The sequence below is a fragment of the Pygocentrus nattereri genome, chromosome 12, assembly GCF_015220715.1.
Source record: "Pygocentrus nattereri isolate fPygNat1 chromosome 12, fPygNat1.pri, whole genome shotgun sequence".
Classification (NCBI taxonomy): Eukaryota; Metazoa; Chordata; class Actinopteri; order Characiformes; family Serrasalmidae; genus Pygocentrus; species Pygocentrus nattereri.
The window spans coordinates 15,698,168-15,715,760 of NC_051222.1; the positions used below are offsets into that span (position 1 = coordinate 15,698,168).

Here is a 17,593-nt window from a genome sequence, read left to right on the forward strand (position 1 = left end):
GAAGGCTCATAAACATCCGAGTCTACTAACTGACTAACTCTGCTGGCCTAGAAGGCTCACAAACATCCGAGTCTACTAACTCACTAACTCTGCTGGCCTAGAAGGCTCATAAACATCCGAGTCTACTAACTGACTAACTGTGCTGGCCTAGAAGGCTCATAAACATCCGAGTCTACTAACTGACTAACTCTGCTGGCCTAGAAGGCCCATAAACATCCGAGTCTACTAACTGACTAACTCTGCTGGCCTAGAAGGCTCACAAACATCCGAGACTGCTAACTCACTAACTCTGCTGGCCTAGAAGGCTCACAAACATCCGAGTCTACTAACTGACTAACTCTGCTGGCCTAGAAGGCTCATAAACATCCGAGTCTACTAACTGACTAACTCTGCTGGCCTAGAAGGCTCATAAACATCAGAGTCTACTAACTGACTAACTGTGCTGGCCTAGAAGGCTCATAAACATCTGAGTCTACTAACTGACTAACTGTGCTGGCCTAGAAGGCTCATAAACATCCGAGTCTACTAACTGACTAACTGTGCTGGCCTAGAAGGCTCATAAACATCCGAGTCTACTAACTGACTAACTCTGCTGGCCTAGAAGTCTCATAAACATCCGAGTCTACTAACTGACTAACTCTGCTGGCCTAGAAGGCTCATAAACATCCGAGTCTACTAACTGACTAACTGTGCTGGCCTAGAAGGCTCATAAACATCCGAGTCTACTAACTGACTAACTCTGCTGGCCTAGAAGGTTCATAAACATCCGAGTCTACTAACTGACTAACTCTGCTGGCCTAGAAGGCTCACAAACATCCGAGTCTGCTAACTCACTAACTCTGCTGGCCTAGAAGGCTCACAAACATCCGAGTCTACTAACTGACTAACTGTGCTGGCCTAGAAGGCTCATAAACATCAGAGTCTACTAACTGACTAACTGTGCTGGCCTAGAAGGCTCATAAACATCCGAGTCTACTAACTGCCTAGAAGGCTCACAAACATTCGAGTCTACTAACTCACTAACTCTGCTGGCCTAGAAGGCTCATAAACATCCGAGTCCACCAACTCACTAACTGTGCTGGCCTAGAAGGCTCACCAACATCCGAGTCTACTAACTGACTAACTCTGCTGACCTAGAAGGCTCATAAACATCAGAGTCCACCAACTCACTAACTCTGCTAGCCTGTGAGTCTAACTCAGGAACTAACTCACTAACAGTGTGGTAGTAATCAGTGCTTAAGAATGTTACCTTTAGTGTAATTAGCATTATTTATATTTCAACCACCCAACAACCTTGTAATTTTTGGATACACCATTTATTTCTCCCATTGAGAAAAACTGCTTAGACCTGCATTTATTCACATGGGCATGACTCTGACTACAGAATGATCCTGACTTCAGAGACGTGAATCAGTCACTTAACTTTTGGAAAAGTGCAGTCAGACACAAATGAACAAAACACGGCAAAATAAACAGATTTCTGTTTTATTGTTCTCATGATTACAGTTTGAGCGAATGTTACAGATGGAATATAACCGACATCAACAGTTATTGGCCAGAAGTGATTATTGTTGCGACCTGTAGTGTCTCGCCTCAAGCACCTGATAGCCAATCGCGGCGCAGGAGGCGTGGCTTGTCAGAAAACAAGTGGGAAATAAAATAAACAAGGCGCGCGCTTGTAAATTGCGCTGCTCGCGCTGTCTGTGTTGGGGGTGTGTGACGGGTGAAGGGCAGGGAGGGGATACACCTCCGCTCCCTGGCCGCTTTAGCTTCTCTGAAAGTATAATCAGGCATATGCATGTGGAAAAACGATCTTAAAGACTCCAAGACAGACGATGGGCGCGCGTAAACATATCAAACTTTCATGGGAACTTGAGCAACTGTGCAGCGGATCAAACGAGTTGAGACTCCCGGGAAAGCCTTGAGTGCAGCTGTGCTGAAAAGGGCTGGAAATTGACGCTGTTCCCGGGATAATCCACCTGTGACACTTGTGTATGTTAGATCTCTTCATAGCATCTGATCTCTGCATGCAAGATCAAAAGTTCTTCTAGTGCAGAACAGCCCACACTGAGCCCCCGTTGGGACCAATAGCTGACGCTGAGATTTGCTGAAGAAACTCGCATGAAATGTCTGTAGGTTCAAAGGTATTCAGACGCCCCTTTTAACGAGTGAATGCTGACACAGCTTGAATAGCCTCCATAGAAAAGCAATAGCAATAGGATGGTAACTGTGTTCACTGCCAGGAGTCAGCCAGAGGGGTATAAAGCCCCCAGCAGCGGGATGCAGAGGATTGGAACTGCGCTCTCTGGAGTGATGCAGCTCCAACACCTTTGAGATGAGTTACAGTGGCATTTTGTGATCCAGAACAAATAACCCAACATCAGGACCTGACCTCACGAACGTTCTTGTGGCTGAATGCAATCAAATGCTCACAGTAATGTTCCAACAGTGTGAAGCCATCCCAAAGAATCAAGGCTGTTGGTGCAGCAACGGGGTGCAAAAATGAATGTCCTCGATTACAGAAGAAACGCTGAAGGTGTCTACAAACTTGACAGTCTGCAAAAGTTTGAACACCCCTGGTCAACTTAAACATGTTTGAAAATAACTGAAAAATAAAGACAGCAAACAAAACAAACTTTTGCACACAATTCTATATAACATATTCCTCCAAGTCTAAACTGAGTGCATGTGTTTCCATCAGGATTCATCCCTCCACAAAACTCCAAAATGCATACATGTGATGGTGGATATTCATGTGAGCTGCATTCACGACACACTGAGCTGAGCTGCCTTTGAAGGGAACACTGGAGAAATGCTCCAGATCTGTGAGCGCCCTGCATAACCGCTACAGATGGATCACAGAAGACTGCTAGCTCTGCTGAGATCAGTTTTGGCAGGGAGGTGGACAAACACTGGTGGGCCATGATGGCACCGTCTCAAACATCTCCACTGGCCCGATAAGAAGCAGCAGCAGGCAGTCCATTTGTCCTGAGGAGCGAAAGGGTGGGTCTCTTTACACACAGACAGCAGCTGGGCCCAACCTCAAGAGCAGGCCTGCTTTACACAGGCCAACAAAATGAGACTCGGTGGGGGGCTTTTTTTCTTAATTCCCCTTCCAGGTTTTACAAATATTAATTTATTTATTTTTCACATGCAGTGAAAGGAAAAAGCCAGCATACGACCACCGTGCGCCAGGGTATTTTTACTTTCAAAAACTTCTACAGAGCTGATCGCCGTCTTGCACTTTTTAACTGGCTTGGACTTTAGACTAAAATCCTATTGCTTTGGGTGAGCCTATACAATATGTTTATTTCATTAAAACAAATGCAGAAACTTTCCATTTTGTCACTACTAAAACAATAATAACGCTACCGGAACTTTAACAAATGTTTAGGTAGGGACAATTTTAGCTCATTTTGAGCAGAACCCAAAAACACTAGCCAGTACATGAGTAGCCAATGCAGCTTTGAACAGTTGTACACACATAAAATCATAAAATTGTTCATTAAAACACACAAACGTTTACCTAACTGCAGAAAACGCTTCGGGAGTGACATTTCTTAAATGCTTCACACTGATTTCCAGAATTCGGGACACATTTACTTCCAAACAATGAGATCTATTTGCTCAACATGTGGCCATGTGAAGGACAGGGATGTAGTCTCACTTTCTGCTCTAAAATGCAGGGGCGTGGCTAAAATGTTTTGGGTTTCAGTAGAGACATCAAAACATGGGATACATGCTTTATTTATTTATTTATATTATTTATTTTTAACAAACCTAAATCTATACTTAAAAGTAATCACATCAAACATGCATTATTTTCACAGATAAATTTCAGGGTAAGGGTTTGGGACGTTCACCTCCCAACAGAAAATTGGAAAGTTCAAACCCAGAAATGAGCTAAATATTTACAAAATCATAATTTATGGGGATAAATTATGATTTTGTAAATATTTAGCTCATTTCTGGGTTTGAAAAAGTAAAGTTGAGGCCAAAATCTTATCAAATCTATGGCAAAAGAACCAATGTCTCAGGAATCAGGCAGCAAATAATCATTTAATGTAATAACATTCTGTGATAGGAGTTTTTAGAGGCATTAAAACAGGGGTCTCCAATCTTACCTGCAGGGGGCCAGTGTGGCCGCAGGAGCTCACCTGATTCCACTTGTTGAATCAAATGGTCAATTTTCAAACAACTGATCGTTTGAGCTTGTGCTTTGTTGGAATGAAAACCTACAGCCATACAGATATGCCTTTGCCTTTGCCGATATGATTGGACACCCCTGCAATAAACGCCTCAAACATCTAGTTTCTATCTGCTGGTCTGGTGCCGCTTTGGCTGATTACTCAACGTGGTCATGCTAGCTGACCAGCAGGGCAGCGTCCAAAACACAACAAATGCTTTTTTTCTCTAGAGGGTTTTCCAGGCTTTCCACCTGGCCACAGTTCAGATCTTGATGAAACCCAACAACCACAGCCTTTCAGCCTTTTGGTAATAATCACTTGATATCCAAACACAATACAGCTGCTAAAGGTTTTAAATGTGAGATGGATTTAAGTGATGGTGGAGTCACAGCTTGTCAACCACAGTGGCATTTAAATCCTCAGCCAGTGTTCCTTGCACCTGTCCCCAAAATGACGGACGGGCCAGTTGCCGCGACCCTGGCGGTCACACACACACAACACTGCCTTTGTCTCAGACCAGCCGAAGTGCTGACCGCTTACTTTACTTACACACACACTCTCACTCTCGTTCCCACACACACACCTCCAGCTGACCAGGCAGGGCCAGACATGCAGCACACCAACACACCCCACTGACACGGCCTTACATACACACACACGCACACGCATGCACAGCATGACATTCCTTTAAAGCTTTAACTCCAAACAGATGCAGAGGGGTTTCATAACATGATCGCTGGCCACTTTCAACAAATTAGCTCTGCAACTCTAGACGCTTGGTTGACACAAAACCAAGGTTTCTCGCTGACAGCAGCAGCCGCCAGATTGTCATCAGAACATATTAAAATGTTGACCACCACCCAATGGCTGGTCCTAGTCACATACTGTTACTGTTCTATGAACAGATTTTATATAATGTGTTATTTATTTTTAAACAGCAGCTGCCTGCAGCTGACAGAAATGATCCACATTAATGTAAAGTTGTGTGCAAAAGCTTGAACACCACTGGTTGATGTTTTAAGTGAATGGGTTAACACAACCTCTGCAGAGAACAAACTCAAATACAGCACTTATACACATTTTAGTGCACAGTTCCAGTAGAGGGCACATTTATTCATTTATTTTTAATCCAAGATGCTAAATACAGCAAATAAATAGTAATTGTTCATTAAAATGTGCAGAAGCGTGTTCTCTGTAGAGGATGTGTTCGCTTATTTTCAGTTAGCCAATCAAACTTCATTTGACCAGGAGTGCCCAAACTTTTGCATGCAACTGTATATTGAGAGTAACATTTAGTGTGGTCTAAAAGTTTGAGACCACTATAAAAATCCCAAGTTTTTTGTTCAAACAGTAAGTGACAAAATTTAGAAACATCTCAAAGAAAATATGAAAACAATAGTTCGCTATATAAACCAAAACAAACTGTAAAACTGACCACATTAAAGCTTTTGAATAAAACGGACAGTTTTTTAATCTCATTCCTTGTACTGAAGTTGTGGTGACTCTCAGGTGGATGGCGGTGGAGATTTTTGCACAAACTTGTCATTAAAGCAACACACTATACCAAACACGAAGACTCTCTGAAATTCATGTTAAAATGTTTAAGTTTCTACTTAATTTATTATGCTGATATTTTGTAAAGAACATTTAAAGATGGAAGCATTTTTACGCCTTTTCTCGGCTTTTGGACACCACTGTACGCTTTCTCACAATATCGACTATTTTAAATCAGAACACCAAAACACTAGTTTTGGTTGTATACGGTTTATTCAACAATATAATACACAAATACATGGTTGTTTTTGTATGTATGGGTGGGTGCAGGTCACAGCTAGGAAGAAGAGGGTGTGGCTTCTGGAGGAGTGGGTGTGGTCACGCTTTCACTAGGGGCAGAGGACTGAATCTCAACCTGTAATGGAAAAATAAAGTGAAAGCGCTGCTAAACTCAGTAATATGCACTCAAATTAAGAACTGGGTAATCAGATTAACAGTAGATTAACATGTAATCTAGTCTAATATACTTACTAATTTCTCTGCCCTTTTCCTTAGCTTCCTCCACACTGAATGGTGAGCCTGGGACAAACAAGAATATATTTCTGTGAATGAACATTCTGACAAAGTGAAAGTACAGAGACATGCTATTATGTGTACCTATTAGAGCTGTAATAATTCACTAAATGCATTATTTGATTTAATACAGTGCTGCCTCAATTTGATCACATTGCTAATGATCTAGCAATAAGATAACATTAGCTCCAAGCTACAATCCTAGTTATACAACTATAGTGTGATATGCCGTATAGCTACACCTCTAGGCCCTATTAGAATTAGCAGAATTTTCAATAAAAATGGATTACCAATACTGACCTCGAACACCAAACATAACACCTTTTTAACACTATTACTGTGCTGCTTTTCACTGGTTACATGTAGCTGCATTCCTTTAAATATAACTGGTGAAATTAAATATTAATTGGGACATAACAAGCATGTGAACAGAACTTCAACCTCCCAACAATCCTGGTTTATTTCATACAAAGGCTTATAATTCAGTAATTACAGGGGTTTCAATGCAAATTAATGAAGCTATTCTTAGGTTATAAAACTATGTAATAAAACTTTGCAGTTGAGCTCATAGCTCAGGCAAGGCACTGGAAATACATGAAATATATATTTGCTCATTTGCACATCACTCAGCCCAATATAGAACCAGCAGCTCATGCCAACTGCATTTAAAAGTAATTTCCCCTTTGAGTTTTAAGGAAATTTACTGGTTTATTTATTGCTTAAAATACCAGTTTCTTACATAAATCAAACTGCATCCACAACAGTGGTTTATTAAAGTACAGTAGTAGTGACAGGTTACTTTGATACTGTTTTATATTTATTTGCATTTTAAATGATCTGGTCGATAGCATTTTACTGGCTGTGTTGGTCGGTTGTGTGGGCTGCGAGTCAGGAAAATATGGTCTAGATAACTGCACTGCCTCAACCTCAATACATTTGAAGGCATGGAGCATTAACTATGGTCTTTTATCCAAATGTTGTGATATTAAAATTCCATTAACATCCCAGAATCTAGTGCTATATGTTTAGGGGTAGTGGAGTGAAAACTGCAGTTTGGATTAACATGTGGTGATTCTGCAATCGAAGTTCATGTAACAACATTTTTTTCCTAGTACTTTTGGACTGATTCTGTTGATTCAATCATCGTTAAATGTTAACACAATGCAACTGTAGCTTTGTAACTGGAGCTTTCATATTATGCAAAATGTCAAAAACTGTGACTGTGCACAATTTTAACAACTTTAATATAAAATTTGCACACCACTGCTGTTATATGAAAACCGTTTAACTGAATAGATGAGAGCAGGAATACGTCACTTCCCTGTCATCCATCCATCACGCTCCCTTATGGGTGAAAACAAACCCAGTCAGAGTGCCAGCAGCCAATTTGAAACACCGGTGGCACCGTGCCTGAAAGCTGTACGTCTAACAGTAATAAAGTTTAAGATTTTCTTTATTTCCCCAAACAGCAAAGCACAGCAAAAGGAGAAATCTTTGGCTTCAGGCCTCCACAGAGAGGATGAAAATGGTGACATGTGTATGTCTGTGGCCCAACACTTCCTCACAAGTCAGATTTAATGATGTTAAAGTTACAAAGTTAAAAGTCAAAGTAGTGAAAGTTGATGCTGCATTAAAAGGGCAGCACACAGAACGTTAAAAGCCAAGGAAATCCCAATTTCATGCTAGCCTACAACAAAAGGGTTAACAGCTAGCTCACCAGCACTGACTACACCCAGCTGGCTTTTCCCCTGGTTTGTTAAAACACAATTATCAAGTAAAAAAGCTTCAACTGCCTGTTAACATCTCTACAGAGAACACTTCTGTACAATTGCTGTTTATTTGCTGAATTTAACATACAAAACATGAAATATAAAACATGGCTCGTGCAAATGTTATACTATATTTTATATCTTTTATTTTTAGCTAAACTCAGCAAATAAGTACAAGTTGTGCACTAAAATTAGCAGGAAAATGCCACATTTTAGACTGCTTCCTGTTGAAAGTGTTTTAACTTAAATAAATAAATAAATAAATAAATAAATAAATAATCTAAACATTTCACCAGGGAGCACTCATTCACTGTTTTATGGATATTACCGCACCGTTAGGTTGAAGGGCAGTGACAGTCCCTGGGCACGGCGCTGTAAACCCCACTGTCCTTCTCCCACTGTATGCAGTGCCGTCACCTCATACTGTGAGCACAGGCCTGTTCTGGCCACCAGTGGGCCTCCAGCCAGCAGCACGTGATCCCCACACCTACCACACAACAGAATGTATATCAGAGATGGACGGTATCAGTTTAAATAAGTGTGCTCTGAAAACTGTATATACAGTTTTATGAGGATATGGTGACGCCTTTATGAATACAGAAACACCTGTGCATTATTGTCAGGACAAAGAGTGTTTGTGTGTATGTTGACCTGTATAATGACACAGTGCCGCTGGGACTCTGAGAAGCCTCTTCCTCCACCTCTTTCTGTTTACATCTGTACAGGCACAAAATATATTACATATTATATTATTATATTATGATTAGCATTACATATTAAAACTCACAAAACACACGCAGGTTCACTGGTCATTTTAAATGACATTTTAAATTCATTTTTTAAATATACTGACAATTTTCCCTTTAATGGAATGGATTTGAATGTATTACTAAAACGTGAACCTGACTTTCCCAGTAAAGCAGATAGGAGTATTATAGGAGTATAAGAGTATTCTGCTCTGGGAGAGGTTGATTGTGGAGATTTATCATGTACAGTTATATTATTATAACAGTTATTATTACACACAGGAAAACCTTTTCTGATCAAACATGAAGACAGCATGCAGGACAGTTGGAGGTATGGGTGGAGTTTAAAAACAGGGTATCTAATTTATGACTTTAAGAATTATTTAAGTCTAGAGAATAATGAGAGGTTGGAAAGCAAAATGCATCATGTCTGTTTTTGATGCATAAAAAACTACACCAATATAAGTGCACCACGGTGGAAAAAACAAATCACAAGAAAATAGTACAATATTTAAAGAAACCCCAAAATACGTGAGAACTTTTCCCTTCAGTCAGAGGAAAAGAGTTACCTGCTGTGAGAGAAGATCTCCAGGGCTACAGGGGGCGTCACCTCCAGAGGCTCCCAGGGTAAGTCTTTATGAATGAGCTGGTGAGCTTCACGAGTTAAAGAGCGTAGACTCTCCTGTTGGTCAATCAGTTACAAGTTACAAAAATGCTTGTAAACAATGATGTATTTAATGACTCCTCACTATGTGTACAGCTACAAAAGATGCCATTACCATTTTGCATTCCTACTATCAATATTAATTAACAGTAATGTAAATAAATATGTTACCACCTATTAAGTTGTTAAACTCCTATAATGTAATATTACCTTTGCTGCATTTGACTACTGGGACATTAAACTAGCTTGCTTGGAAAAGCCCAATCATTCCTTAAACGGTACACTGACATTATGATCTCACCCCTGCAGACATTACAAACAACACAGAGACGGACCTCTGAGGGGATCCAGGAATCCAATCGGGGATCCAGCACCAAATCACAACAGAATGCCCCCGCTGTCACTAAACAGAAAGCAAAACACCAACGATACACCACTTCAAAATGAAGCTTTATTGTGTTCATGTGTTACAGTCATATGCAGACACTTCTGATCAAATGACTTGTTTCTCTGCAGATATCGCTGTCATTCACACATGGCTCTATTTTTGACATCACAGATAATTTAGCTGCAGTATGTTCATGGTGTGGCAATGAATTGTGAATGGAGGGCTTATATTTCTATTTAATTACATTTAGACCCATCTACCACTTTAAAACAAGAACCACGATTTTTTAATATGGCAAAGAAGACCTTATAAACTGGCAAAATTAAAACATACCAAGTAAAGATGCAACTTCATTTGGTTATTCTGACAACCTGCAGCACTCTACAGGAAGTTCATGGGGTAATATGGCTTTATTTTGCATAATAAAAAGATAAATCCGAGAAGCACAGAATCCTGCACTGACAGGCAAAGCAAAAGCAGCAGAATGCAGACTTGATTTGTAGTTTAACCAAAAACTGTCAATAGATTACAGTGACTGTCGTTAGTTGTGCATGGTTTGAAGCAAAGTTTATACCTGGCACTTCAGGAATCTGCAGTAGCTCCACACTGTACTCCTCCTTAAAGGCATTGTCGAGAACTTGGCCTAACAAGGCTGCACAGGAGCGCCAATAGGCCTAAAAACACAAAACACCCACACATTCATAATGATGTAACAGGAATGTGCCCATTGTGTCCAAAAATGATGTCTGACCTATATTCTTCATATCACGGCCCATCATGGACTCCGTGATACTCAGCTTCTAATAAACAGTTCCACAATTACATTCCATTTCACAACAATTTCATCACTGACCTGGTTAGCAAGCTGAGGGTTGTTGTCTTTAAAGGTGAGCAGGGTGAGGGAGCAGGAGCGAGTGAGCGGACGATGCAGGTGCCACGGCTCTCCATCTACCAGAGCAAGAGCCGCACTACTGAGGTGCCACTCTGTCAGATCTGAGAAACACAGAGCGAGAACAGGAGTTTATTCTATATAACAAAAAAAAAAAAAAAAAAAAACGCTACATCTAACATCTCGCATCAAACTAGAGTAGTGTTTCCCCAAACCCGGTCCTGAAGATTCCAAATTTTAGTACATTTCCTGCTCTCAACGCACCTGATTCAACTAATCACCTCATAAAACAACGCACTATAGCAATATGTCGACACCCTCTACAACCTGATTAAACAATCGGATTCAGAAAAATCTACCATTTATTGCAAATTTTGACAGACACCACAATCAAATGAAGGTATGCACAATCGGAATCAACCAGGATCTTAACTGGAAAATTTTTGCACAAAACATGAAATAAATCTGTCAATTTATTGTTTTTATTTTGGCTGATCTGTGTTGTAACTTTCTGACGTAAATAACATCGGACGGGTCAGTGCATTTGTGCGTTCATGTGCACTTCAATCCTGCTGCTATATTTACACTAAAATGTCAGTGCATAATCATGCATGGCTCATTGTGCTTAAAAGCCAATTGACTTACTTTCACTGTAGCACTTTTTCATCATTACTGAACATAAGCAACAGATGTAAAATCAAATATATTAAAATGCAAGTTTGGCCCATTAAAGAGCAAATAATGTTGTTTATATTGCAATTTTTGTTAATAAAATGTACTGGAAAGGTGCTAATGAGCTTCATATATTCCACTGACCCATTTAAGGGCCAAAGCAATGGAGACTTCAGTACACTCCCTCATTAAACACACCTGATTTAACTCATCAGCTAATTGGCAAACCCCTTATGAATTCAAGCGTTAGATGAGGGTAATCACTAGTCTCTGCGCTCTTTGGCCCAGAAGGTCACCAGTTTGACATGCTTGCCTTAAAGCGTCAGCTATGTACTCAAAATAAAGCTCACAAAAAGAAGCCAAAAAGCTTCCACACTTATTACTGGAAGCTCTCGTCAGTCAAAGGCAAGCAGTACCAACTCCAAAAGTAAATCATCTTGTATCTTACTGCAATTTTTCCATTCTTTTTTTTTTTAAACCAATGCACAGCTGATCCAAAACCGTAGTTAACTGAATTACTAAAAGTTGACGTGGACTGTAATTCCTGGTGCATTTTTGAGTCAACATGGAATCAGAGAAGTCTTTGAGCTAGCTGAGTATTTTCTCTTAATGGTAGGTGTGGATTTAGGGGGGGAAGGGGGATTTAAAACTTAATATTATTGGCTAATGTTATTTTTCCTGCACACTGGTGCACAATGACTTTTAAAAAGATCAGATGTTCCAGAGGCGTGTAAAAGCAAGTACATTTTTATGGAAGATTGTGGGCAGAATTTGCCTTTTAAAGAATACAGAGTAGTACATTTTATATTCAGGTCAACTCTAACACTAACTCCAAGTGACACACACACACACGCGCGCACACACGCACACACACACACACACACACACACACACACACACACACACACACACACACACATAAGGATCACTATTAAACAATCACATCATTACTGGCTCTATTATCCTGTTTATGGATAGCAGAGATTTTAGCAGGAAGTACATCATTATAACTAAGTCCAAGATGATACACAGCACTGAAATATGTACTTCAGTATGTAACCCATTTAAATCACTATAAACAAGCTCTATAAACCTCTCAACTTGCTTCATAAGAATCAAAGTGATACAGGGGTTTGCAGTGGAGTGTGAAGTGGTTGGTATGCGGATCAGCACCTCCAAGCACCTCCTTAATTGCAATAAATTGGCAAAATATTCTTAGCGCACTGCAGTAAGGCCTGTGGAGTACAGAAGGGGTTTACTTACGTCTTGCACAGCTATGTGGGGTGGACAAGCCTTTGTTCATGACTAAAAGTGTTCCCTGCAGCCCAGGTCCCTGCATGGTCACCTCTATCTTCTCTATGCGTGGATAAAGTGACTGTTGACGGTCCCGCTCTTTGGAGAACAGAGCACTCTGCCAGCTGCGCACCTCCGCTGCTGAAATCCGCTCAGCTGTCGCACCGGATGCCAGACCTGCAGGACATTATCATCTGATCAAAATGCACTTCATTTAACACTCAAACCTAAAAAAACAAACACAGGTTCATTTTCCAGCAATATTACTGTAGCCTGTAGTAAGAAGAAGAGGTGATATTTTATAATAATGTGAATGTGATGAAAAGTGTTGTTTTACAGAAAAGAAAAAGATGGAAACTTACGTTTAAGTAAGTAATGACAATTCTTTAAAAAAATTTCAAAAGACTCACTATGGTCAAATACGGTCTTTATTATATCGATACACACTAATTGAGTAGGTCTTGCAACATATTAAGAACTTGCAATTCACAGAAAAAACCTTGATGTGTTATGATAGGGTTTACTACTTAGAAAATACACAGGACAGGTGCAAAAGTGTCATCATAGCTTTGTTATCTGAATTCTTCACTTCATATAGCCTACTCAGAGTTGGCATCACATGCTGCCTCTTTGCACTACCATAGTATTTCTTTCTGAAATACACACACACACACACACACACACTCACTCTCACACACACTCACTCACACACACACTCACTCACACACACACTCACTCTCACACACACACTCTCACACACACACACACACACACACACACACACTCACTCTCACACACACTCTCACACACTCTCACACACACACACACACACACACTCACTCTCACACACACACACTCTCACTCTCTCTGAATACACGCATATACACTAGTATGGCTCTGTTTCCATGTCCAGTCCTACAGTAATAAGTTATGCAATAAATCTCTCAGTGCTTGTGCGCGTCGTCAAGTCAGACTAGACCGACACCGTGAATGTCGCCACATCCCTGTTTAAGGTGAAGCTCCGTGAACGGAGCGCGGCGCTGCGGTGAAGGTCGGCGGCGGCGGCGGCGGCGGCGGCGGCGCGCAGAGTAAAGGACAAACTTACGGCGCTGGACCATTTGACCAACTCTCCCACAGGCCATGGCGATGTGCTGAGGAGCGGGATGTGAACCTAAACGGGACAAAAACTGCGCTACTTCACTTGCTAAGCAGCTCCACTAACACACACAGAGCCAGAGCGCCATGCTTCCGTTTACCGTCAACGACCGCTGCTGTAAAAACTCCGTGTTCAAACCGAGGTCGACGTTTAGGTTCCGGTTTAGCCCCGCCGCCGTGTTTGTTGGATTGGCGTCTCTGATGTTTAAGATCTCTGATGTGGCGGTGCAGGTTGGGCTGCTCTCACCTGGCTTAAGGATTCGAGTACAATTTCAGTTTTGTGCAAATAAATTAAGCTAATCGGTGCAAAAAGTCAGGCTCACTCGTCATATTAAAAGCTTTTATGATATTAAATAATAAGTTATACAAAAACTTTACACATATATTTACAATGTCTTGAGAATTTTGGGAGAGTCTGTTCAACATAAATGATGAACTAACCTAACTTTGTGTAAATAGAGCACAATATAGAAATATGTCCACATATGCAGTCGAGACTGACGTGTTTCTTTTTTTCTGAATTTCTACAAACACCATTTCATTTTATAATAAATTAGTTTGGGCTGGTTTATGTTTATGAACAGAGGCCTACAGATCAACATAGTAAAGGAGCTCATCTGTGATCCTGAGTTTAAAGCCAGTTTTTATTCAAATTAAACTTGGAACTAAGTTGTAAATAAATCTTAAACTGAAAATTTGCTTGTGTGTAAAAGTGATTTCAGAGCCACTCGGCTCTCCCTGATGGAAACTGTTTACCTTCAGTGTTTTGTGCTTATGATCATTTTAATAGACGTCAGCGTCATGAATTAATGACGTTCTATTAAAAGACTGGTTTACCAAGAGAGACACTGGAGGATTTTCACCTAAAATGAGTTGATAAAGCAAGAGTCCTGTTACAATGATAACAGAGTCAGAATCAATCCTTTAGCATTTTTACTTTCTATACTTTTGAAGGCAAGTACATTTGTATTTTTATTCAAGTGGAGGTCTAAAGGGAGGAACTTCTATTTTTACTGGAGTTGGTACCTCTACAGGTACATGGTTTGTGTACTTCGTCCACCACTGGTTTACAGTAACTTGAGAAACTACACTGAGACATTCATTTTATTTCAGATTTTATTTAAACTCATCTCAATACAGCTTTCTCAATCATTTTAACTTCTGTTCTCAATAAATTAATTTTTAAATAAATTAATATCCAGGGCTTTGAGGGCTCTGTTATCAGAAGTGCTGCCGGTGCTCTGAAATAGTTTACGCTGTCAAAGGTGACGTGCGACTCTCAGAACCGGTCAGCATACAAACGCTCTATAAAGAAATGATTCATGTGGCCCTTTTTGTTTGTCAGCTGACTAAATTCCATCAGTAGAATAACATTTTCATCCCCAGACACAGCCTGTTCAGCCCCTGCACACCAGCCAGCATCAGCAGTTTACATCAGTTTATGTAACCTACGCATCAGCCATATTCGTTAAACATGGATTGTCCATAACGAAAATCAAGTTCAAACACAAGGATGTTCATAAGTGTACAGGGTACCAGAGCTCCTTGGGTCAGAGGTCAATGGTCAATGAATTCATCTGACTTGGGACCAAATGTTCTGGACACTCGGGTGAAGAGAGGTGCTGAAGAGAGGTGAACTGATCACCATCTGGTGGTGAGTTGGATCAGATGGCAGGGAAGACTGATGGTCAGGCCCAAGCAAATAGTGAGGGTGTGCTGGGAACGACTGTCGGAGGCCCCTGTTCGGAACTCCCACCTCTGGGAGAGCTTTTCTCACGTCCCGAAGGAGGTAGGGGACATGGAGTCTGAATGGACCCTGTTCAAAACCTCCAATGTGGAAGCTGCCAGGCATAGCTGTGGCCAAAAGCTTGTGGGTGCCTGTCGGGGCGGTAACCCAAGAACCCCAGTGGACACCAGTGGTGAGGGAGGCTGTCAAGCTGAAGAAAGAGGCCTTTAAGGACTGGATGGCCTGAAGGACTCCTGACTCAGCAGATAGGTACCCACTGACAGAAAAGTTGACAGCCGCAACAGTGGCAGAAGCAAAATCCAGGGCATGGGAGGAGTTTGGTGAAGCCATGGAAAAAGACTTGCAGTTGGCTTCAAGGAGGTTCTGGACAACTGTGCTCAGGGTGGCTGTGTCCAAGCAGTATTTGGCACAAGTGGAGAAACTCTGACTTCAGATGAGGATTTTGTTCGTTGGTGGAAGGAACACTTTGAAGAACTCCTTAATCCGGGAGACATGCCTCCCTCATGGGAGGCTTCTGGCATGTCAAGCTTCATTTCCCTGGTGGAGGTCACTGTGGTAGTTGGCAAGCTCTTCAGTGGCAAGGCACCAGGGGTGGATGAGATTCATCCGGAGATGCTTAAGGCTCTGGATATTGTGGGGCTGTCATGGCTGACACACCTCTGCAATATTGCATGGACCTCAGGAACAGTGGCCTTGGACTGGTAGACCAGGGTTGTGGTCCCTATTTTTAAGAAAGAGGACCGGAGGGTGTGTGCCAACTGCTCAGCCTCCCTGGGAGAGTCTATGCCAAAGTGCTGCCAAGGAGACTTTGCATAGAGCTGTGTATACTTGGCAGTAAGTCAGACCCTTTCAGTGTTAACGTTGGACTCCAGCAGGGTTGTGCCCTGTCTCCACTCCTGTTTGTGATCTTCATGGACAGAGTGTCAGGGCATAGCCGAGGTCAGGAGGGCATTATGTGTGGAGGCTGGGGCGTCTCTGCTATTTGCAGATGATGTTGTTCTTTTGGCAGGATCACCTGGATGCCTACTGCACTCACTGGAGGGGTTTGCAGTGGAGTGTGAAGTGGTTGGTTTGCAGATAAGCACCTCCAAGTCTGAGTCCATGGTTTTAGCTGCTAAAAGGATTGCATGCCCACTCCAGGTAAGGGGAGAGGACCTTCAAGTATCTTGGGGTCTTGTTCAAAAGTGTTGGGAAGAGGGATCGTGAGATTGGCCGCAGGCTGGGACAGGCAGCAGCTGTAATGCGATCACTGTACTGGACTGTAGTGGTGAAGAGGGAGCTGAACCATAAGGCGAAGCTCTCCGCGTTTACCGGTTGGTCTACATCCTGACCCTCACCTATGGTTATGAGCTGTGTGTAATGACCGAAAGAACGAGATCGTGAATACAAGTGGTGGAAATTAGCTTTCTTTGCAGGGTGGGCTACTCTCTATTCAATAGGGTGAGGAGCTCAGCCATCCGGGAGGAGCTCGGAGTAGAGCCGCGACTCCTCCAATTCGGGCATCTGATTCGGATGCCCCCTGGACGCCTCCCGGTGGGGGTGTACCAGGCACGGGCTACCAGGTCGCCCTAGGACCCACTGGAGGGATTACATCTCCAAGTTGGCCTGGGAGCGGCTTGGGGACCCTGAGAATGAGATGGAAGAAGTTGCGGGGGACAGGGTCATCTGGGATTCTGTGCTCTCCCAACTGCTATTGCGACCATATCTGGACTAAGTGGTTAACGACGATGATGATGATGATGATGATGATGATGAATGTTTACCCCTGTTTTTTTATGAGGTGAAATTGGGCTTCTTCTACTATCTTCTTCATTTTTTCTGTTCCATCTTAAATGATGTGGCAGTGACCAACATCATTTAAGGTGGAAAGGAAAACTTTAATTAGAAACCGGCAAAAAAGAAGCCAGCTGTATGTTATTTTCCACAATGTTCTGTTAAAAATATAGTTTACTTTTGTTTCACTTCTTGTGCCATTTTAAGTCTTTGTTTCTTGCAGCCCAAATCATGAAGAAAATG

At 41.7% G+C, this 17,593-nt stretch overlaps 1 protein-coding gene across 1 annotated transcript; it reads right to left on the minus strand.

Moving 5' to 3' along the window:
- Positions 1–5,935: 5,935 nt before the first annotated feature.
- On the minus strand, positions 5,936–13,963 carry mrpl39 (mitochondrial ribosomal protein L39). The gene is made up of 10 exons (XM_017701897.2): positions 13,781–13,963; positions 12,646–12,852; positions 10,675–10,814; positions 10,396–10,495; positions 9,769–9,836; positions 9,339–9,451; positions 8,675–8,740; positions 8,357–8,510; positions 6,213–6,260; positions 5,936–6,096 (listed from the first exon to the last, which is right to left on the minus strand). Exons 1-10 carry the CDS (start codon positions 13,815–13,817, stop codon positions 6,019–6,021), a joined length of 1,011 nt encoding a protein of 336 aa, XP_017557386.1. The 5' UTR covers positions 13,818–13,963; the 3' UTR covers positions 5,936–6,018.
- Positions 13,964–17,593: the final 3,630 nt, after the last annotated feature.

What these genes read in the sequence shown, in the direction of transcription:
- mrpl39 (XM_017701897.2), bottom strand. Translation starts at nt 13,817, where the DNA reads ATGGCCTGTGGGAGAGTTGGTCAAATGGTCCAGCGCC. An exon ending in GGCACTGTGTCATTATACAG is followed by an intron (nt 8,511 to 8,674) that starts GTCAACATACAC and finishes GTTGTGTGGTAG; the next exon opens with GTGTGGGGATCACGTGCTGC. An exon ending in CACTGCCCTTCAACCTAACG is followed by an intron (nt 6,261 to 8,356) that starts GTGCGGTAATAT and finishes TGTTTGTCCCAG; the next exon opens with GCTCACCATTCAGTGTGGAG.